Here is a 24,817-nt window from a genome sequence, read left to right as displayed (position 1 = left end):
GGCGGCATGTTCAGGAGGCCTATGAGGTTACCATTTTCATTAAAGGGAACACTATCAAAATAGGACCTTTTGGAGGGTCTAGGAAAGGCCCTATAATGTTACAGATGGGACATTTGTTTAGGTCGATGAGGGTGGTGCAAATGGTGTAGATGTGGTGAGAGAGGGTGAAGAATGGAACTGTGGGAGGAGTGAAGGGCCAGGAGGAGGAAGGGCAAAAAATGAGAGGAAAGAGCAGCGTTCCCAACAACTTCTTATTCAATTCTTCATTCTTGAATGCCAATACCCCTGTGAGCAAGGCGTAGCCATCCTGTAGCCTCTGTACCAACCTGGCCACCTCCTGTTGTCCGACATACTCTAGCTCCTGCATGCGCTTGGCTGTAAACAGGCATGCGAGGTCGTTCTGTTTGAACATTTGCTTTGGATGGTGGAGAATGAGGACATGGGGCACCTGTTTGAAGACCCACCAGCCTTCTGCTCGGCCTCCTGCAGCTTCGCATGAACCGCCTCCAATTTTCACTCAGCCAACCGTGTAGAGGCTCTGCCATGGTGTGCTCATACAGGCGAGACAAATTGAGGATGCTGGTGATCAATGCATCTTACGTGAAATTGCAAATGAGCTCCTTGCAATTGTGGATCCATGATCAAAACGCGTGTCGTCAGCTTCTTCACCTGCTTTCCTAAGTACTCACAATGTGAATGCCCGGATCATGTCGGCCCCGATGAGACCATCCCAACTCAGCGCAGCTCAAAGGATCAGAGCTCTCATCCCATCTCTGCTTTGTGACGCTCCCAGCACGCAGCCAGGTGTGCTAGCATGAATTCCGCAGACAAGCAGCTAGGCTTCGCAACCGGCTGAGATCTTCACTCTGTGTAGACCACCTGATTCTCTTAGCTCTTTGATCATCCCCATTTTTCTATGCAAAGCTCCCTTCTGAAACCTGTCGAAACCAGTCCGCACCGGCGCGGACTGGTTCGAGCAGGTTTTGCTCATGCGCAATATATCTTTCGCCAGCCAGCAAATTCCTATTATTTATTCATGGATCTCTAGATCCAATTTGAGCAATGCACATTATTGTGATGTCGTATTTCTCCCAACATTTATTTTATATTAAAAAAAAAGTCTCCCAAGCATGTTGCAGAAGCCGAAAGGGTTCACGTTTCTTGTAGTTGTCCTCTCCAACACAACCAAGAGCTATTTTTTTTAATGTATATGTGATCCTGTTTTAATGACTTGTCAGTTTTATATTTAAAATATATATATTATAGAGCATAGCGTTCGAATCCATCGTCGATGAAGTAGGCACTATCCCATGTTATAACCAGTTTGCACCGGTGCAGAATGTTTTGGAGTGGTTTCACGAAGGTCATAGGAAGGCCTACTAAAGGCCATTTTATTTATAAAAAACAAAACATCTTTTTACATACACATTGCATAACTTTAATTAGTTTGTTAATTATTTATGATTTTTACAAAATGTTTTCATCAATGGAATCTCAGCATATCCTCTCACTTCTTACTGAAACCAAATGTATTTAGATCCATCTACATGTGGCATTGACACTTCATACATCCATGCCAAAAATGCATCTGCATGTGGCACTACCACTTCATACATCCATGTAAAAAATGTACGAGGCTCTCTCTCTCTCTCTCTCTCTCTCTCTCTCTCTCTCTCTCTTTGGGCAATCCCTGGGTGCTGTGTGGCCCATCTTCAAGCCCTATGCCAAGAGCCTTAAGTAGCTCTTTTGGCAAGAACATGCAGCTCTTTCAGTACAAATGCAATCACCTCCACATATTACTTTCAAGGCTTATACAAGATGAAGATTGAGGGTCATGTGGTCTTAGTGAATGATGAACAGATTGAGGGTCATGAGGGGGGAGGCGGAGAGATTGAGGGCATAGGAGGAAATGATGGCAGAATGTAGTTGTGAACTATGAGATAACAATGCCACGACAATAGCCATTCAACCTTCTTTGCAGGCATAGAGGAGCTGCAACATTTAGTCAAAATCATTGTTAGACTAAAGAGCTTGGCGGCACATTCAGATCCTCATCGTAGGAGGGGTTATGAGCGCTTGTGGATGTGGTCTAGAAGCAGGCAAGGAAGATGCTTATAGTAAGGTGTAGGGGTGAGAAGAATAAGAAAGAAGGAGCTGCGAGGGGGGGGGGGGGGTATATTTGATACTAAAGAGTTATTTACATGTTGAGCCAATATGTAGCTAGTATTTAAATGAGCTAGATCAAGTTTAATACATTCATTGAAAATTTTAGTGTAGTTTAAGTGAAGAAAATTTTGTGTTTTATTAGCAATGAAAATTAAATATTGAAACCATTATGGCATATAAATATGTAGTCCTACAATTGATCGTGGTTCTTGAAGATGGGGAAGGGCTTATTTTACTCATAATCTCTCTGCAATGATCAAGTTAGTTCATTGTCTGTCACCAAAGATTGTGATGACTCTAATTATTATCATGTTGATGAGAGTGAGAGTATAGGCATTGGGTTGGGTTCAGTGGTTGAAGATCCAGAGAAAGCTAGGCAATAAACTTTATTGAGGGAATCACTCGTTTTTTTCATTGCTCGAAAAAAATCGCTTGCCATCTTGTAAGACTCCTCTACAAGGGCGCGTACTTGTATGCTTATAGGCTAAGCTACACCACAGACATGGTCTGCACGGGACATACACAACATTTGCATAAGGGGTTTTCCTCAACTCGGCATTCTCTCTCTCTCTCTCTCTCTCTCTCTCTCTCTCTCTCTCTCTCTCTCTCTCTCTCTCTCTCTCTCTCAAACTTCTATGCGGGAAAGGTAAACTAGGCATGATTTTATGGAAATATTTCATGACTTTCTTGAAATATTTCTATGACAATACGGTAATAACAGGAAGGGCTACAAGCCAACAAGAAGGGCTACAAAGCCAACAGGAAGGGCTACAGGCCATCTATTCCACCTATTTTGGAATGGCCAAGAGTCATCTGTTTGCAAATGGACAAGCAAGGGTCTTGTGATTAGTCATTTTCTGGACATTATTTTTGCATTCCACACTTCATGTGTGCACGTCACATCGAGTTTTTGAACGTCTTAAACTCGTACAGGCTTATCTCTACCATGGTGTAAGGATGACGCTAGCATTTTAGACTGTACGAATGCACACAAAAACCCCACATTATGGATTTTTGGGTGTGACAAAGATCTACTTGTGCATACGACTCCAATTTCAGTAGAGATCCTATTAGCACTAAGAGTGCTTATATGAGTATAATTTGGGGTAAGACCCAGCACGTGATTACTAAATCGCTTAGTAAGCGTTGATGGTCTATTCTTAGAACCTTCACACTTGCAGTTTCAAGGAAAGAAGTCCACAAACTGCCAAGGGGTAGGGAAAATATTTCAACTTCAAAAGTAATAAAATGCCAAGGGCAAACCCAACGGGGGTCACGAACAAGGCCAAGGGCCGCTGCTCGTTCAACCATTTTCATGCAACATTTAACCAAGGGGTTTGACAATGTTTTTTTAACCAAGGGGTCTATATTGCAAAGGCAACACCCAAAGGTTACACGTGCGATACTAGTTGCATTTCACTAATTTTCAATTAGTGTTCCTAGGCCTTTGCAGGCGAGAAGTTTGGCTAGCTGCCTTTCACTACAAATACGTGAACACCATGTTCACCCTCCAGGTACGCATCTGATTTGGTTTTATGTTTCTTTGTTTGCTTTTCCAAGTAGGATGCAGAAACTTCTATGTTTTCATCCATTTTTGCTCTTCAGCAAGATGACAAGGTCACGTAAAAGCCAAGACTTTTGGATCGTTGTGTCCAAAATACGTTTTTTGCATTACACAGTTTTGAACCTACTTGTAAGGTTTTACTTGGCACATGTTGTCACATGGGATGCAACATGGTCTAGGAACTCAAGGAGTTCGGTTTAGCCAGTGTGGAGCAAGGCTAATGAGGGTCCCTCTCACTCCAGTCGTAGAGTGCTTGCAGTTACCTCCATACACAAGTACATCTTGTACTTGTCGGATGGTCTTTTTTTTCACACATCCTTAGTTGAGACATATTCCACACGTGGTGAATATGAGTCTCTGGGACTGACACTGGCGCCCACTATTTCAAGTATGTGTCACGACAAAGTCCCTAGATGCTGGTCAAATCTGTTTTCTAGACCATTTTCAGCACGACGTATCGGGAGCAATTTCGGTAGCCAAAAATTATTGGATACTTAGAATGACTTATTCAGGTACAAGTACTGCTAAACAATATTACAGATGGTTGTTTATACATATAGCAAGGCTCTGAGTTGTTAATGAAAAAGTTTCATTGTTTGTCCCTAGAAGTGATTAATGTTTCACCTTCTATTATGGTTCAAACATTTCAGCAAGGCTTGAAAATGCTTGTAACTGAAAGTATTTAGTTTCTTTTCAGAACTATTTACATTCCTCTTTACTGGGTGCTAGGCACATCACATTCGCCGTAAGTATTGGCAAGGAGGATCATGGATATCCAGGTGTTCAGATCTGTTTTTTGCTAAATGCATGCACACTAGGTGTTATGGGCCCTAGTGTTTAGCAAAAGCTGTTTTGGAATGGCATGCGTATTCATCAAGTTGTTGCTTATGAAGCATTTTGCACTCTATGTGCAGTATCTCTATGAGAGTATGGGTCTACCAATCACCAACAGAGGTCATGGCTCGGTTTGGGTGCTTGTGGATTTTTCAAGTTAACCACGATGGTTATTCTGGACATTGTTGATTCCCAGTCATCTGGAAAGCCTGTCTGTAAACCGTGGGGGAAACACGCCTCAGTACTGTCAGTTATCCAAGGGGATAGGCAAATTACAAAGTGTAATCTTGTGCTAAAGGATATGCAAAGTGCGTACATTAGCACCAAGCAATCCAATTAATAAGCATTTATTGCTCTACTTGGAGTTTGCTTACCATCAAATAAAGCATGTTTGCAATTAGGTTTAGTCTCTTCATGTTTAAATCAGGTTCTCAACCTTGAACACTAGTTATGGTGGAGTTGTTCACTGATGAAATTTGAGAACAAGTCAAGGACTTAAACTAAACCGATGAGTTACGTCAGCAAGTTACAGGTACATCTTTGTTGTGATAACTCGTTTAAGCATGCTCATGTGCATTCTAAATGGATTCTACACACTAGATGGTTCCAAAAGGACAACAATGTGCAAAATCACGATGTTATTCTTGATTTCATTGAACCTCCTATTGTACCGTGTTTTGGTCAAACAAATAGTTGGATCCATGAAGGATACCACTCTGGAAAACATTAGTGTTCTTATGAAGATCCTACCACTTTTGTTTTCGCGGACAAAAACGCTTCTCCGAGGGGGGAGTAATGTCATGCCAAGGGTAGGACTATAGGCGGGCACGGTCCTGGCCAAGGGCCGATGGATACACATGCGGTACATGGGCTATATATAGCTAAGAGCCAGAGGGACAAGGGCCTATATATAGGTATGGTTGGGTGGTTATTGGCATGTCTATCTCCCTATGACCTTTCAGTACGGGGGGCGGAGGCGGGCCAGCTGAGCCGTCAGAGAGAGAGAGAGAGAGAGAGAGAGAGAGAGAGAGAGAGAGAGAGAGAGAGAGAGTTTTAGTGGTGGCCTAGGGTGGTGGCACCAAGCAAGGGGGGGAGGGGGAAGGTGGTGGCCCCGTTGCGAGCGCAAGGAGGAGAAGGTGGTGGCCCTGCTTGCTATGGAAAAAAAACGTTTTTTTTTATAAGGCTCCCCTTTGGGGTTAGTACCCATGGCCGAAGGTCGTGCAACCTTCTTTTCAAGGTGCCATGAGGCCATGAGGGCGGTTTTTTTCTTCTTCTTTTTTTGATTTTCTTTTTTTCTTTTCAAGGTGCTAGAGGCCATGAGGACAGAGGGGAAAAGAAGCGGTTTTTTTCTTCTTCTTTTTTTGATTTTCTAAAACCGGCTATCACTAGCAATACGGGCAAGTCAGGCATGGCCTCTGATTTGTAAACCTCCTCGGTAACTTCTCTGGCATCGATGCAATATGGTCATTGTTTCTTGTTGTTCGTTTTAGTCATGCAATGAGGAGGAGCAAGGCTCCATGCACTTATTGACCATAGATATTGTTACCTAACATCTTTGATACGTCTTGGAGGGAGGAAGCAAGGCTTCCAAGAACAGGGCTCCATATCTACGTATATGTCAAGGACAACGTAATCACACCAAGCACGTACGTGGTACATATTTTGCAATTTGTTTTTGCTATGTGGTCCAATTCGACAAGGTCAATTCTCAGTAAATGCTCGACAAGGTCGACTTTCTTTTGCTATGACATTTGTCTATGAGCAAGAGTATCTGTAGCTATGAGCAATGGTAGCATCCAAAGTGGGTCTCCTGAGAAGTATCATGCAAAGACAAGACTTCCACGTTTGGGATATGCTAGGAGCATACGAACTTAGGGAAACTTGCCGAGATGTCTGCAGTTTTTTACATCACAAGAGGGTGTATATGATACGTACGCTAGCTCACTCAAGTGGTACATATGGCTATAAGTCGGATTCGACCGAATTACCAAAAACTTGGCCACAAGTGGGCAACAAGGTTAGTCAATTTTCAAGTTCTGTTTGTTTTTGTCTATGTTTTACTTTTCTTTTTGGGAAAGGATCTCTCTGCTGTGCAAAGCAAATTGCTTGGGCAGACTCCATAAGAAGCCACTATATAAAGCAAAGTGCTTTTCTTGTCTTCATGTGAAGTACGGCTTCTCTTATGTGCCAAGGTATTATTGATTGATTTTAGATTAATGATAATGGCAAACATCTTTGGCACTTTGTGGAGATAAGCTCATAGTACGCAAGTGACGTCTCCATGCCAGTGTAATCATGCAAGGCACGTATACTAGTGGCTCACATGGTTGAGACAGTCATTGTAGCCAAGGGCTTATCATTCCATTTTTCGACATATATGCATGACATACTAGTACGATGGACGCACAACACCCATCATTGTATACGCTTCCGCTATCACACTAACTACTCTGTCCAGGACGAGGTAAATAACTGACATGTTAAAACATTTTTAATGTATATTCACAGGCAAAGTGCCATACCTCAGTCACTCTGGTACATTCATGACCACGTATACGATAGGTGGGTCCATATGTGAATTATAATACCTCTCTCTATAAGAGCGTTGTACACGTACACTGTTGTACGATTATAGGATAAGCTATGACACAGACATGGTCTACACTGGAGTATATGCAAGGGGCATACAACACATTAGAATAAGGGGTTTCCTCAGCCCATCATTCTCTCTTTCCAACTTCTTTGCGGGAAAGGTGAAACTAGACATGATTTTATCAAAATCTTTCTATGCCAATACAGTCCTTTGCACGCGAGAAATTTAGGCCGGTGCCTTTGACTACAGGTAAGTGAACACTATGTTCAACCTCCAGGTACACATATGATTTGGTTTTTTCCATTTTTGCATATGCTTTGCTTGACTTTTTCAAGTTGGATGAATAAACTTCTATGTTTTCATCCATTTTTGCTCTTCGGCGAGATGACAAGGTCACATAAGTGCTAAGAAATTTGGGCTTTAGTGTCCACAATAAATTTTTGCATTCCACAATTATGGACTTACTTGTAGGGTTTGATTTGGCACATGTTGTCACATGGGATACAACATGGTCCAGGAACTCAAGGAGTTTGGTTTAGCCAATGTGGAGCATGGATAATGAGGGTCTCTCTCACGCACGTCACATGCATGTTTACAGTTACCTCCATATCCAAGTACATCTCGTACTTGATGTTTTTTTCAAACATCCTTACTTGAGACATATTCCGCATGTGGAGAATATGAGTTTTTGGGACAGACACTGGTGCCGCTACTTCAATTATGTGCCGCGACGATGTCCCTAGGTGCAGGTCAAATATGGTTTCTAGACCGTTTTCAGCATGACGTATCAGGAGCAATTTCAGTGGCCAAAAATTGTCGAATACTTCAAATGACTTGTTAAGGTACAAGTGCTGCTAAACAACATTGCAGATGGTTATTTATACATATAGCAAGGCTATGAGTTGTTAATGAAACAATTTCATTGTTTGTACCTAGAAGTGCCTTATGTTTCCCCTTCTATTATGGTTCAAACGACATTTTAGCAAGGCTTGCAAATGACTGCAATAGCAAGTATTTAGATTCTTTTCAGAACTATTAACACTCCCCTTTTCATGTGTGCTAGGAGCATCACATTCGCCATAAGCATTGGCAAGGATGATAATGGATATACAGGTTCGAATTTGTTTTTTGCTAAATGCATGCACGCTAGGTGTTATGGGTCCTAGTGTTTAGTAAAGGCTGATTTGGAGCAGCATGTATATTCATAACATTAGTTGCTTATGAAGCATTTTGCACTCTATGTGCGGTATCTCTATTAGATTACTTTTGGGTCTACCAATCACCAATAGAGTTCATGACTGGGTTTGGGTGCTTGTGGATCTTTCAAGTTAACCACGATGGTTATTCCGGACATTGCTAGCTAGGGGATAGGCAGATTACAAAGTGTAATCTTGTGTTAAAGGATATGCAAAGTGCGTACGTTAGCACAAGCAATCCAATTAGTAAGCATTCATTGCTCTATTGTTAATAAATGTTCTACTTGGAGTTTTCTTACTGTAAGTTAAAGCATGTTTGCGACTAGGTATAGTCTCTTCATGTATAAGTCTGGTTCTCAACCTTGAACACTAGTTATGGTGGGGTTGTTTACTGATGAAATTTGACAGCCTTAGATGTCGTACTTGTCCTCCCTCAACACCAGTCCTAGAGAAAGAAAGAAAGTGGAGATGGCTACATAATCTTTTGAGCATATAAAAGTCAAGGGTCAAGGCGGTAGGCGTAAATAGGATCAAACCTGCCCTTAGCATTAGCAAACACAATATGCACTATGCAGAGCAAGAAGATGGTGTGCACAGGGCAGAGCGGGGCGTTGACCACCATGGGGGTACTTATAGTAGGAAAGGATATGGTTTTGGGATAAGATACATCACAACCATGCATATGGTGGAGATGAGTAGGGCCACTTTAGAAAGGAAAAGTGCATTAAACGCAAGATAGCTTGGGGGTCTGACTCCTGACTCCCAAGGCGGGATAAAAACAAGCCCCCCCCCCCCCCCACTATGCCATTGTTGGAGAGACGGGATGCCAGCTAGTAGGACGGTGGGGGCAGCTCTTGTAATATTTAATGGCCTAAAAGCTTGTGTGTAGAGGAAATTAGCATGAACATAGTGGGCATTTTATTGGAAGAGATTCCTAATGAGAATTACAAGAGTGCTTGGGTGGAGAGAGCAACAAAAAGCATAACACCTAGTTAGATAGCATGAAAAATACTTTCAAAAGAGAGAGAAATTAAGTTATTGACAACAGTTGAGGACCGGATTTACATGGAGCCGGTCCCCCCTCCAAAAGGCTTTGTATTATGGTTTCTCCCATCAAGAGAGACATTGTACAATACAATTCTTTGTGTTCCTTCAAGACTAGCTAGTGCAATGAAGATGAAAGCTTCATGCACCAAGCAAAACACGTATCAACCACAACATCAATTGTCTCCAGTCTCAGACCCAAGACCTCACACACCTTCGAAGATGGTGAGAGCTAGCGGGGTATGAGAGTAGATTGAGAGGAAGAAGGAGTATTCTTACGAGAAAGATGTACATCTCCTCACATAATCACTCATATTAGCATAGCTTAGCTTAGTAATTAGCATGGTAGAGGAGATGAGCATGTATTGAAGCTTGGCTCTTGGTTGGATTTGCATCACAAAGCCAAGAGTTGTTGGTGTAGGCCTCCCTTCTCACAAGCTTGAAGTAGGTGATAAGCTTTCCATTAAAGCTTGAGAAGGAGAGAGAGTCTTCTTTTATTCACACATGAGATTGTGTGAGTGTGTGTGTGTGATAATGCCTTCCAAAAATCAGCCCCCTCTCTCTCTCTTGGTCGACCCCTCTTGCTATTTGCTCATGCTACCCTCTCATTGGACCTCCCTAGGGCTAGCCAATGACAAATAAGCAGCATAAGTGATAGCCTTCTAACATGTGTCCCCCTTTCCCCTTTTGTGAGAGCTTTAGGTAATTTAATAATTCAACTAAACTCTCATTGGACCCCATTACCTCCTGGCCAATAGGAATCGCGCAAGCCATTGGGCTGCTGAATGCTCATTGGACCCCTTGGGAGACTGTCTAATAGTCTTCTAGAGGGCTTAATTCTCATTGGTTCTTTTATTAAGTATTTTTAAATTAATTAAACTAGATTTACTCTAGCCTAATTCTCATTGGTCCACCTCCAAGGCTATCCAATAGGAATTGGGTACACCTTGTGGGCATCTGGGCTAGGGAGCTGACATGTGTCCCTAATTCCCTTTGTGTAAAGGGAGCTTGTGTGTGTGTGTGTGTGACTTTCTCTCTCATCCCCTACAAGCAAGGCTCGCCCCCTCCTATGTAGGGATTGCTAAAGACTTTTGGGGCACACACAAAGCATTCAATTTTCCCAAAGTTTGACCTTTAGACACAACCTTTGAATTTTGGAACCTTAGCATTTTGGAAGTCTTAATGGGCTGAACCTTAGGGTCTTTTAAGCCCATTATTGCACATAGCTCTTTTGCAGATGGCCCCCCCTTTGGATCCCTATTTTCCCTCCTTTGGATCCCTACTGTGGCCGGTCTGCTAGCTTAACCAATATTCTAGCTTTTTCTCCCCTGGAACTTCCCCATATTAAATGATCAGTTTAACATGAGAAAATCATTTAGGAGAATTAGATATTGATTATTATGACAGCTCTCTCGCTCTCTCTCTCTCTCTCTCTCTCTCTCTCTCTCTCTCTCTCTCTCAGGGTGCGCACATGCGCTCAAAAGGATCGTTCGATGGGTGGAGATTCTGTGATGGTCCATCCTTTTTTTGGACATTTGCCCACCCTTTTACCATCGGAGCTTCGCCGTTTCTAACAGAACTGCACTTTGCTCCCCTCGCCGTTTGCTGCGATGGTGAGACGATTAACTACTAAATTTAGTGAATGCTTCTTCATGTTGTTGTTGTGTAGTGCGTGCGAACCTCTGTGCTACCGGTCGGCAACTTGCTGTATGCATGTGCACTAAATGTCGACAGATAAAATACACCACCATCGCACCACCGTTTGTGCATGTGCGCAGAGCTGGGTGGTCCGGTGGATGCAGATTTGTGGCTTGCACACCGACTCGTGAGTCGCACGTGTCCCTCCCAAGACAACCGGAGAACTATGTGCTACCATGTGGCGAATTTGCCATCGGAATCCCACGCTTTATGATGGGCCAAATGAGCGATCTTAGCCTAAGGTAGAGGAGCCAGTAGGGGGACGGGTAACTTGGGGAGCTTGAATCTCCCTCCTCCGAGCTCAATTTAATCGCCTTTTCATAAGCTTTCAAAAAAAATAATTTGGGATTGATCGGGTTTGAAAGTCGGTAGTCACGGCGCGATTTTCGAAATCAAATGTATCAAAAATCGACATGAATAAGAACACCAATGGGGGCCAAAAGAGGTAAAATGTAACCACAACGCCTTGAACCCACACCTTGGCCAAAGAAAAGGCTCCAACTACTATGAACCAGCCGTTTCAACTCCACTTTTTTATGTTTCTTATGGTCTCCAAACATATTAAAATTAGGAGTTCATGCGTCTTTTCTATGGGGCCGTACCACAACTGGCTCCTCTACCCTACGTGGAGGCATCCAGTTAAAGTCTTATCCTGAGATTGGCATTCTCGAAGCACGTTCTACTGCTCATCCATTCTGAAGCACACGAAACGAAGCTTTCCATGGCAGCTACGGCAAGCGTAGGCGTAGCGATGGCATCGGTTCGGGGACTGGCGTTGCCGTCCCCTGGTACTCTCCGATCCTCCTTCGCAGGGTCTTCTCTTCGACAATCTCCCCTCTCCTTCTCCACGCCTTCCGCCCGCCCCCTTGTCGTCTTTGCAGCCACCAAGAAGGCTGTAGCCGTTCTCAAAGGGAACTCCAAGGTCGAAGGCGTCGTTCATCTCACTCAGGAGGAGGGTGGTAAGTACAGGTTTATCCGCCCAGCTCTCCTCTGTGAACGTGCAACCACATTTATGTTCAGCTAATGTTTAGATACATGCGGGCCGGTCTATTCACGCCTGCAAGCGAGCAGGCCCCCCTCTCTCACACTCACACGCACACGCATGCATGCAGACACACTTTTTTTTAAATGCACTCTCTCTCTCTCTCTCTCTCTCTCTCTCTCTCTCGCGCACACAGGTTGAGGAGTTGCAGTCAGCATACCTTTTACGCAATGAATGTGAAATGTACTATATTCTAGCTGGATTTGCCTGTTTCCGATTTGAACTTTTTACGTCTGATTATCCGAATCCTCTGTCATTTGGTTGCCCATTTTACTTTGTTATGGAGTAAATGAAGGTTTTGATCCTTCTTTTCCTGTTTGAGCTCCTTCCTTTTTCCATTATGTTGCAAATTTCACTCCCCCATTGCTCCTTTTCTCTTTCTTTACAGAGTGGTGTGCATATTTTTTGCTACTGAATTTTGTCCAAGTTAAAGTATCGCAAATTGCACTCGATTATGAGTTTGTTGCAAGGAACATATGGACCAACAGCTAGATTGCCTGAATGCCTTCTGCCAGGTTCTATTGGATTGATTCTTGCAGAGTGAAAACCATTTATATCTCAATTTAATGTCTTGACTCTTATTTGGAACTCGTTGTACGTTCACACTTGCAGCTTGCTTAGGCGGATGGACAAAGCTCTCTTGTCTTGTAGTTGTTTAGAGTCTCAAATGGTCACTATATGCTTGTTGAAAATCGAACAGTGGTGTTACAAGCTTGGATACTCCAAGTGAAAAATCAATAGCTATGCACGAGTCAAAATCTTCCAAATAACTGAACTTGAATAGAGAGAGAGAGAAAGGGAGAGTGGGCATGGCACAACGGGGTTCTAGGCCAAGATGCACTGGCCAAAAGACTCGTGCCTCTTTCGGTACTTCCTTATTATTGCTTCACAAATGTACAACTCCCGAGGGTCCTCTTCTTCAAGACTTTGCATCTAGATGCCCTCCGGCGTGAGACCCCAAGGGTCCTTATAAACAGTACAACGGATGCCCAAAAGCAAAGCTCAGAAAGCATCAGTTCTGAAAGTACTTGATACCAATAGCATCTGCCCCAAAATTAGGCGTTGTGGAATTTGTACAACCTGCCACGTCAGCATGTCTGCAATTTACCAAAATCTGTTCTCAGTGTTTGCTTTGGGGTTTTTAAGGTGTAGGCCCCTCGGTTGGTGCTCTTCAAGTTGGTAGAGGTTAGGTTTTTTAATCCTTATCCCTTAGGCCTCTCGCCCACATCTCTTGGGTTAGAGTTTTAATCTCCACCCTCTTAGCCAATTCTTTGAGAAAGGTTTGCCACATCACCAACTCGTGAGATTCTCCCCTTTGAAAGAATCGTAATCGCCCTTGATTACGTTTGCAAAATAGCCAAAGAACAAAAATTTTCTTCCGTAGACACCGACTCTATATACGCATGCAACAACTCTGTAAATCCAGCACTTCTACAAGGACATCAGTCACTGATCAAACACATTTTTGTCGAGGGTCGCAACAAGTACAAATCATGATTATTGTAACATATTTAGCAATCACATCCAAATCGCGCTGATCTTTTTGTGGATGTCACGTGACACATCCCAACCCTATGTGTCCGTGGACAAGCTACACCACAGGAGGGTTCAGTCAGTCCGATCAAGTTAGATTAGCAGTGATCTCGCACTTTTGTGAGTCTATTCGTAGATCGTGCATGCCCAGTCACTTAGCATAGATGCATATCCTCCGGTTGCACATAGCATGATCATCGGAATTCCCATCAGAATCCATTAGCATCAGTTAGGGGAATTTTCCATGCATTTAGCTTATTTTCCTATTTATTGGGATTTTCACTTATTATTTTTAAGCGACTTTCCAACAAAAGTAGGTAGGGCAATTTTGCTAAGTTTCTATATAAGCAAACCCAAGTTAGCACTAAATGGCAGAAGAGGCAGCAGGAGCACCTTGCTCAATAGGCAACTTCTCAGCAAGACCAACCCCCGCGACTACTCTAGCGTTTTCTCCATAGAAGACCTAGCGTTTTTGCATCAGATCAGCCTTGGCGATTTGTGCACAGTAGATCAGCCCCGTCATCATCATGACACATCAGATTAGCCTAGCGTTTTTGCATTTGCAGAACCCCGGCGACGACAGAAGGACCAATTTCAGCCCCTGGCGTTTTTGGATTTCAGCAGCTAATTAAGACCGGCATTATTCACCTGAAGTGTAGCAGATTTAGCCCGTAAAGACCATCAGTTTTCAGCCCTAAGAAACCTCATTTTTCAGCCAAGAAAATGCAGCCAAAACAGTCATTTTCAGCCACCGAAACAGTCCAGAAATTCAGCATCAAGAAGATCCCAGATTTCAGCCATCGTCATCGTCATCGTCATCGTCATCATCGTCGGCATAGACCAAGTTGCATAGTCCATTGCATACGCATTGTACACCTTTGTGCAATCAAAGAATAGACCACTCTCGCCGACGAGAGTGGGGCCTTCGGAGGAGGGTTTTACAACCTCTCGGGTGTCGTATCTCTTCTCTCTCCTTCTCTCAGTCTCATTCACTTGCACGCACAATATCCACTCACTTTGTTCGTGATCATAGCACTCTCCATAAGATGGAAAGCTCTATCTTTCCCTAAGAACTAAAAGGAACCTTGAGCAATAAAGATCACTAATCTTGAGAAAATACAACATTCATTCCGCTGCACCTAACATTGGTATCAGAGCTTTGGAAGTGTTCTGCATTACTCAAGGAAAGAAGCACAAGAACCACACGAATTTTTTTGCTTGTTGCGATCGCATGAACCCAAGTTTACTTGGACGTGGCGATTCCTAATCGTGTTTTGTTGAAGAGTGACAGGAATCCCAAGAAAGAAGGGCTTGTCCAGCCTCCCCTTGTGTCTCTTTTCACTCATTGAGAGCGGACCGTGCACTTAGCGGCCGGCCAATCGACGTGAGGTGGGAAAAAGAAACCTTGGTGTGAGCGCAAGGCCGCCAAGGGGTGCGCCCGCAAAAAAGGGGAGAACTCGGGTGAAGAGAAGATCCTTCTCCAACGCGATTTGCAAGCAAAAGAAACCCTCAAGAACCTCAAGAACCCAAAATTCTCACGAATCAAGGACCTCAAGAACCCAAGATTCTCACAAATCAAGGACCTCAAGAACTCAAGACCCCCAAGAACCCCAGTTCCTCGTGAACTTCAAAACCCAAGACCCTCAAGAACCCAAGTTCCTCGAGAACTTAAGAACCCAGGACCCCCAAGAACCCACAAGAACCTGCGATTGCAGAATGGTCATGACTTGAAGCGGAATGGATACTTTGCTTGGAGGTGATGAGCATGAGAGAGGCGAAGAAGAATTTTCCTCACCAGGAGGTTTTTCCCGACCCTTCCACATCTACGACAAAGATTGCACGAACTCCTATGGAGGAGTTAGACCAAGAAAGAGAAGCAGAAAGAAAGGCTTACGAAGAACGAAGGGCAGCCATAGATCGTGAATACAAAGAAGGAATGGCAGCCATAGCGCGTGAGAGCGAGCAAGCACGTTTGGAAGCCAAAGCAAGAGAAGCAGAATTTGATCGAGAGAACAAAGAAATGCAAGCCAAGTTTGATCGCGAGAACAAAGAAATAAGGCAAGAGATGTTGCGACTCTTTTCTCGAATACAGGCACAGATTCAACAGGATAAGGAAAAGGAGACTCTCTCAGTCTCTTCTTCTCCTAAGCATGACACACAGGATTTGCATGATTGTGTGAAGCATGATGATGATTTGATTGACAATGATTTGCATGATCAAGATGTAATTTCTCACAAGCATGATGATTTGCATGTTGAAGATGGGATTGTTCACAAGCATGATGAGTTAGTGGATGCTTTTTCTAGCGAAAACTAACCTCGTTGTAGATTCGATCAATCACGAAGATCCGATCTTGGCTTTCGAGTCGAGGTCTAAAGAACCCCCACAGGACGATTCGATCATTCAAAAAGAATCGATCTTGGCTTTCGAGTCGAGGTCCACAGATCCCCCACATGAAGATTCTATAGATCTCGAAGAGGCGATCTTGGCTCTTGAGCCTTGGTCCAAGGAACCATCACAGGAAGTATTATGTGTTCGCATGATTGATACGCACGCATTGTTCGAGTGTTTCATTCGTAAAGGTTTCTTGTATTTTAGTCAGCATCGTTATGTGATCCCTTTTCTTAGGCATGACATACTGTATGTTGAGCACGTTTCTCTCATGGATGAGCACGAATGTATGCGGATTGTTCATGTAAAGTTGCAAAGGTTGGATGTCCCGAAGTCACATTCCATGTCTCTTCCTTGGCATGACACAGTTTTCGAAGGAGCACATGATTGTATGAGCACCAAGCATGGGCATTTCTATTGTGATTTGCCATAGTTGATTGATTTCGATTATACAGAAAAGATTCAAGCGCATTGTTTGCATGCGTTTGATGAACGGGTTGTCACTCCGTCTATTTGTTCATCTACATTGCATGCAAAGTCTTTAGAGAAGACAAGATTTTTTTCCTTCACTTTACATGGAATGGGTATGTTCATGGTTTTGTGTTGGAGATGGTTTTAGGAATTTTCAGCCATGAAGTCTTGAAGATGAAAGAAGCAGGATACTCGACGAAGTTGAATCATCAAAGGAGATTCAAACGACTGTGTCGCTTTCGGCGTGGCCCAAAGAAGCAAGCGTTGCAGACCTTTATGAAGTTCAAGTACCGCACGACCCACACATCAGAGTGGGCCGGCGAAGAGTCCCTTCCAGGATTCCGGATGCTGTTGGCGATCTCCCTCGACGCCATACAGTTCGGTACCAGTACCTCACTTTGAAAAGGAGAGGATGTCACGTGACACATCCCAACCCTATGTGTCCGTGGACAAGCTACACCACAGCAGGGTTCAGTCAGTCCGATCAAGTTAGATTAGTAGTGATCTGGCACTTTTGTGAGTCTATTCGTAGAGCGTGCATGCCCAGTCACTTAGCATAGATGCATATCCTCCGGTTGCACACAACATGATCATCGGAATTCCCATCAGAATCCATTAGCATCAGTTAGGGGAATTTTCGAGTGCATTTAGCCTATTTTCCTATTTATTGGGATTTTCACTTATTATTTTTAAGTGACTTTCCAACAAAAGTAGGTAGGGCAATTTTGCTAAGTTTCTATATAAGCAAACCCAAGTTAGCACTAAATAGCTGAAGAGGCAGTAGGAGCACCTTGCTCAACAGGCAACTTCTTAGCAAGACCAACCCCCGCGACTCCTCTGGCGTTTTCTCCATAGAAGACCTAGCGTTTTTGCATCAGATCAGCCTTGGCGATTTGTGCACAGTAGATCAGCCCCGACATCATCACGACACAGCAGATTAGCCTAGCGTTTTTGCATTTGCAGAACCCCGACGACGACAGAAGGACCAATTTCAGCCCCTGGCGTGTTTGGATTTCAGCAGCAAATTAAGACCGGCATTATTCACCTGAAGTGTAGCAGATTTAGCCCGTAAAGACCATCAGTTTTCAGCCCTAAGAAACCTCATTTTTCAGCCAAGAAAACGCAGCCAAAACAGTCATTTTCAGCCACCGAAACAGTCCAGAAATTCAGCATCAAGAAGATCCCAGATTTCAGCCATCGTCATCGTCATCGTCATCGTCATCGTCATCGTCATCGTCGTCGGCATAGACCAAGTTGCATAGTCCATTGCATACGCATTGTACACCTTTGTGCAATCAAAGAATAGACCACTCTCGCCGACGAGAGTGGGGCCTTCGGAGGAGGGTTTTACAACCTCTCGGGTGTCGTATCTCTTCTCTCTCCTTCTCTCAGACTCATTCACTTGCACGCACAATATCCACTCACTTTGTTCGTGATCATAGCACTCTCCATAAGACGGAAAGCTCTCTCTTTCCCTAAGAACTAAAAGGAACCTTGAGCAATAAAGATCACTAATCTTGAGAAAATACAACATTCATTCCGATGCACCCAACAGTGGATGTTTTGCCTTTCTTTTCACATTTCAGGCAAAAACCATGTCCATGACCGTCCCACAAGACAATACATTCACAGAGCATGCAGTCCATAAATCACACACTTAGTTCACATCGAACACTGTGTTTCAATCATTCAATCTAGCAATCTCATCTTGTTTAGAACTCTTGATGTATCTAGATCCCTATAAAGCCACTTCATCCTTTCCGAACTCTTGGTGCAGTCACATCCTGTAAGAGCCTTGTGGAACTTCGAGTGCTTATTCGTGATTCAATATTGGAAGAACTTGACGAAATATTAATCACCCCACTTCAAGGAGACAAGGAACAGAATGAGGGTCCAAGATGGGCAACCCCCGAAGGAAATATATTTTTGCTCAATCCAAGTACCTTAGGATTGAGCTCAGTCACAATCAACTCCCCAAGAGTGAGTTTTAAGTAGACGCACACTCGTGGATCATGCAAGATGTTATGTGCACATGCATAAAAACAAACAACATATTAGATGATTTCAACATATTTACAAAGAGAAAATTCAACTGGTTTTTGGGATAGAACAACAGTCCATCTTCTTGGTTGCATTCATGGTGAGAGAGAGAGAGCGAGAGCTTGAAGTTTCAATATTAGAGCTGAATTTTCTGATTGGTAGATTTGCTCTCTGAAAATCAGTAAGCTAGAGAGAGAGAGAGAGAGAGAGAGAGAGAGAGAGAGAGAGAGAGAGAGAGAGAGAGAGAGAGAGAGAGAGAGAATGGTTTACTTAGGAGAGAGTTTGTTGATAGATGCAGAGAGAGATGATGGCGATAGCGAAGAGGCCTGTTGGACTAATGATAAGAGTGGATATTTGGCAAGTAGATGATCCTCAAATGAGGGCACAAAGGCTAAATTTATGTCACGTGACACATCCAACCCTATGTGTCCGTGGACAAGCTACAACATGATCAGGATTCAGTTTGTCCAGTCATTCTAGATTAGAAGTGATCTGACACTTTTGTGAGTCTATTCGTAGACCGTGCATGCCCAGTCACTTAGTGTAGATGCATATCCTCTAGTTACACACAGCATGATCATAAGAATTCCCATCAGAATCCTTAAGGGGAATTTTCCAGTGCATTTAGCCTATTTTACCTCTTTTTGACATTTTTCACCTATTATTTTTAAGTGACTTTTGTTGGAAAGTAGGTAGGGCAAATTGAGTAAGTTTGTATATAAGCAAACCTAGACTAGCACTAAATGGCAGAAGAGGCAACAGGTGCCAAGCTCAACAGGCAACTTCTCAACAAGACTCTTGGTGGATTTTCTCCAAGCAAGAAGCAGAATCTCCCCTAGTGTTTTTGAAGACCCCTTGCCTAGCGTTTTGTGCATCAGCAGTCATCGCCATACCTCCCAACCACTAGCGTTTTACATCATCATCCATCGCTAGAAGAAGCAGACAAGCTAGCGTATTTGCCATCAACAGCCCTAGCGCTTTTGAAGATCTCCGCATTTGCAGTTTTCAGCCTTCGCCGATTTTCAGCAATAGAAGAGTAGCAGATTCAGCCCATAAAGAAGTAGCAGATTCAGCCCGGTAAGAACCTCAGATTTCAGCCCTTACGAACCTCTGTTTTTAGCCCTAAACCTGCAGATTTTCAGCGTCAAAGATCCACAGAAAACAGTCCCCATAATCAGCGTTTTTGGACTAGCCGCAGATTTCAGCCCATAGCGTTTTTGGATAGCAGATAAAAGATTGCAGATTTCAGCCCTTAGGTCAGTGTCGCCGTTCCCGTCGTCATCGCCGACAGACTCTAGAATTGCATCAGTCACATTTATACAATTTGTACCAGCTTTTGCAATCATAAGTAGACTACTCTCGCCGACGAGAGTGGGGCCTTCGGAGGAGGGTTTTACAACGTCTCTGGTGTCGTATCTCTCTTCTCATTCTCTCATTAAGAATGGAAGGCTCTACCTTCCATAAGAACAAAAGGAACCTTCAGCACAGTTCGGAGCACTCATCTTGTGCAAAGCGCAAACATTCATTCCGCTGCACCTAACATTGGTATCATAGCTTTGGCAGTGTTCTGTATCACTCAAGGAAAGAACCACAAGAATCACAAGATTTTTTTTTTTTGCTTGTTGCGGTCGCACGAACCCAAGTTCGCTTGGGCGTGTCGATTCCTAGTCGTGTTTTTGGAGAGTGACAGGAATCCAAGGAAAGAAGGGCTTGTCCAGCCTCCCCTTGTGCCTCTTTTGACTCATCGAGAGCGGACTGTGCACTTAGCGGTCGGCCAATCGACGTGGGGTGGGAAAAAGCAACCTTGGTGTGAGCGCAAGGCCGCAAAGGATGCGCCTGCGGAAAGGAGTAGAACTCGGGTGAAGAAGAGAAGATCCTTCTCAAGCGAAAGAAAACCTCAAGAACCTCAAGACCCTCAAGAACCCAAGAACTCAAGACCCCAAGAACCCAAGTTCCTCATGAACTTAACAACCAAGACCACAAGAACCCACAAGAACTCACAAGAACCCACGACTTCAGTGGATGGTCATCACTCGAAGCGGAATGGATACTTCGCTTGGAGATGATGAGCATGAGAGAGGTGAAGAAGAATTTTCCCCACCAGGAGGTTTTTCCGACCCTCCCCCTTCCCCATCTACGTCAAGGATTGTGCTAACTCCTATGGAGGAGTTGGACCAAGAAAGAGAAGCAGAAAGAAAGGCCTACGAAGAAGAAATGGCAGCCATAGATTGTGACTACGAAGAAGAAATGGCAGCCATAGAGCGCAAGTACGACTTGGAAGAAAAAGAAAGTGAAGCCAAATTTGATCGTGAGAACAAAGCAAGACAAGCAGAATTGATTGTGAGACCAAAGCAAGAATGCAAGAGCTGTTGCAACTCTTTTCTCAAACGCAGGCACAGATGCAATAGAATCAAGAAAAGGAGATTCTCTCAGTCTCTTCTTCTCCAAAGCATGATTGTGAGAATTATGATGATTTGAATGACAATGATAAGCATGATGATTTGGATGATAATGATGAGTATGATGGTTTGCATGATCAAGATGTGATTTCTCATAAGCATGATGATTTGCATGATCAAGGTGTGATTTCTCATAAGCATGATGATTTGCATGATCAAGATGTGATTTCTCACAAGCATGATGAGTTGCATGAAGATGATGTGATTGTTCACAAGGATGATGTGTTAGTGGATGCTTTTTCTAGCGAAGCTAACCTCGTTGCAGATTCGATCAATCACGAAGACTCGATCTTGGCTCTCGAGCCTAGGTCCAAAGAACCCTCACAGGAAGTATTATGTGTTCGCATGATTGATACGCACGCATTGTTCAAGTGTTCATTCGTGATCGTTTCCTATATTTTAGTCAGCGTCTTTTTGTGATCCCTTTTATTAGGCATGGCATATTGTACGTTGAGCACGTTTCACTCATGAATGAGCACGAATGTATGCGGATTGTTCATGAAAAGCGGAAAAGTATGCATTCAAGGAAGTCACATTCCATGTCTCTTCCTTGGCACGATACAATTGTAGAAAGAGCACATGAACGTATGAGCACCAAGCATGGGCATTTCCGTTTTGAATTGCCACAGTTGATTGCTTTAGATCAAACGAGAAAGATTCGATCTCATTGTTTGCGTGTGTGTGGTTAATGGTTTGGCACTCCGTCTATTTGTTCATCTACATTGCATGCACAGTCTTTGAGGAAGACAAGATTTTTTCCACTTGGAATAGGTATGTTCATGGTTTTGTGTTGGAGGTGGTTTCAAGAATTTTTCGCCATGGAGATTTTTGAAGAAGAAAGAAGCATGACTCTAGACGAAGTTGAAGCATCGAAGGAGCCACAGAAGACTTTGTGTCGCTTTCGGCACGGCCCAAAGAAGCAAGCGTTGCAGACCTTTATGAAGTTCAAGTACCGCACGACCCACACATCATAGTGGGCCGACGAAGAGTCCCTTCCAGGATTCCGGATGCTATTGGCGATCTCCCTCGACGCCATACAGTTCGGTACCAGTATCTCACTTTGAAAAGGAGGGGATGTCACGTGACACATCCAACCCTATGTGTCCGTGGACAAGCTACAACATGATCAGGATTCAGTTTGTCCAGTTAGTCTAGATTAGAAGTGATCTGACACTTTTGTGAGTCTATTCGTAGACTGTGCATGCCCAGTCACTTAGTGTAGATGCATATCCTCTAGTTACACACAGCATGATCATAAGAATTCCCATCAGAATCCTTTAGGGGAATTTTCCAGTGCATTTAGCCTATTTTACCTCTTTTTGACATTTTTCACCTATTATTTTTAAGTGACTTTTGTTGGAAAGTAGGTAGGGCAAATTGAGTAAGTTTGTATATAAGCAAACCTAGACTAGCACTAAATGGCAGAAGAGGCAACAGGTGCCAAGCTCAACAGGCAACTTCTCAACAAGACTCTTGGTGGATTTTCTCCAAGCAAGAAGCAGAACCTCCCCTAGTGTTTTTGAAGACCCCTTGCCTAGCGTTTTGTGCATCAGCAGTCATCGCCATACCTCCCAACCACTAGCGTTTTGCATCATCATCCATCGCCAGAAGAAGCAGACAAGCTAGCGTATTTGCCATCAGCAGCCCTAGCGTTTTTGAAGATCTCCGCAGTTGCAGTTTTCAGCCTTCGCCGATTTTCAGCAATAGAAGAGTAGCAGATTCAGCCCATAAAGAAGTAGCAGATTCAGCCTGGTAAGAACCTCAGATTTCAGCCCTTACGAACCTTTGTTTTCGACCCTAAACCTGCAGATTTTCAGCGTCAAAGATTCACAGAAAACAGCCCCCATAATTAGCGTTTTTGGACTAGCCGCAAATTTCAACCCATATCGTTTTTGGACTGCAAATAAAAGATTGCAGATTTCAGCCCTTGGGTCGGTCTCGTCGTGTCGTCATCGCCGAGACAGAGCCTAGACTTGCATCAGTCACATTTATACAATTTGTACCAGTTTGTGCAATCATAAGTAGACCACTCTCGCCGACGAAAGTGGGGCCTTCGGAGGAGGGTTTTACAACGACTCTGGTGTCGTATCTCTCCTCTCTCTATCTCTCAGTCTCATACACTTGCACGCACAGTGTCCACTCACTTTGTTGTGATCATAGCATTCTCTCATCAAGAACGGAAGGCTCTACCTACTATAAGAACAAAAGGAACCTTGAGCACAATTCGAAGCACTCATCTTGAGCAAAGTGTAAACATTCATTCCACTGCACCTAACATTATAGATGGAGTTGCTTTATGAGCAAAAACGATAAGCTAGGTAGCATGGGGACAAGTCTTTGTCGAGCCATATGTCAAAAAGGTTGATGCATGTGTGACAAATGTCCCAACTTTGAAAATCTTTACAAGAAGTGTTCTTTCAACGGTCAAAAAGAGTGGATAAGTGTCTCAAATTTTGAAAGCTTTGCAAGAAGTGTCCTTCTACTTGTCCTCCTAGATTCCCCCGTCTAGAACAGAATCTTCTAGAAGCTTCTAGGTTACTTTCTTCTTTGGAAAATTGCTCAATAAAAGAACTATCAATATGGGTGTGAAATGAAAGTTCTTTTCGTGTATATCACGATTCTAGCTTTAAAACGTAAATCCAAGATGCTTCTGAAAACCTGGAAGCATTCAAAACATTCAACCCACATGTGCGCAATGAGCTATCTTTCATAATCATGCTATCTTATTGATTGCAAGGGTCGATTCTTCTAGCCCACACTCTAAGACATCAACCCTTTCTATGTGTAATTATGATCTCGATATGCACGAGTTACAAGTCATAGGTACCTTGTAGGGTTATCTAGGTGGGAGTGTTCACTATCTATGTTTTAACCCACCGTGTGGATCCACAATACCTGGGACTATTGATTGATGACATTACTAAGGTGCACTATTCTAGCTATCTTGTTTTGCGAAAGGAAAACACACTTAAAAAATTTAAGACTAATAGAACAAGGATACAAGTATGTGTCAACGATTTTTAAAAAATCGTTAATAGTTGGAATCTGGACAGATGCCAAGCGAAGTCCAACGAAATTAACGCAGGCGGAGTCCAGCGAATCTTCAACGGGTGCCGATTGTGGAGCTGCAAAAAAGGGAAGGGCCTTTGTTGAATGTGCAACTGCATGGCAGCGACGCCACCAGCATGATTGAGCGCCAGGCAAGGTTTCCGACAGGGCAGGGCTGTGCTGAGTAGCGCAGGCCAGGACATGAATTTTTTTCTAAAAAGAAAGAGGTGCCTATCGCAGGCAGAAAGCCAGTTGAGCTGTGTTGGTTAGCTCAACAACTTTAGGCTGCTGTTTGAGATGGACGAAGGTTCGAAGCCTGCTTATGGTTGGTTATTTTGCTCACTATTGCAGACGAGGCTCAATGGTTGGGAGGAATCTATGCGGAGGAATCTACAGGAATGTGAATAAAATAAGGAACCTACCAGTATGTACCACAATACTTTGTTTTCTTAACGGGATGTGACTCTATTGTATCCAATCATCTCATGCAAATAGAAACCTTGATGCACTAGAATCATATTCAGTCCTCATTCACTTAGCCATCATCCAAATCTCGTTGATCTCTAGTAGATATTAGATGCACTAAGTTCAAATCAAATTGTAGACATTTCATCCTTCTCTACATGTCTCTAACAATATATACATAAACGAGCACATATCATTAGTTCAATCAAAGAAATTTCTAATTCAATGTAGATCTTTTCATATAGTCATACTATAAACGTGTGAGTATCCCT

At 43.3% G+C, this 24,817-nt stretch overlaps 1 protein-coding gene across 1 annotated transcript in view; it reads left to right on the top strand.

Moving 5' to 3' along the window:
- The first annotated feature begins 11,728 nt into the window (after positions 1–11,728).
- CSD2 (copper/zinc superoxide dismutase 2) overlaps positions 11,729–24,817 on the top strand; it is a 37,648-nt gene continuing 24,559 nt past the window's right edge. The window contains exon 1 of the mRNA XM_086508798.1: positions 11,729–12,054. Coding sequence (XP_086364924.1) covers positions 11,817–12,054 — 238 coding nt within the window. The 5' untranslated portion in view covers positions 11,729–11,816. The remainder of the gene's footprint in view (positions 12,055–24,817) is intronic.

This window comes from Adiantum capillus-veneris, chromosome 3 (assembly GCF_014529385.1).
Source record: "Adiantum capillus-veneris isolate H3 chromosome 3, ASM1452938v2, whole genome shotgun sequence".
Lineage (NCBI taxonomy): Eukaryota > Viridiplantae > Streptophyta > Polypodiopsida > Polypodiales > Pteridaceae > Adiantum > Adiantum capillus-veneris.
The sequence above is the reverse complement of the archived record's forward strand: the minus strand, read 5'-3'. Positions and strand labels throughout refer to the sequence as shown.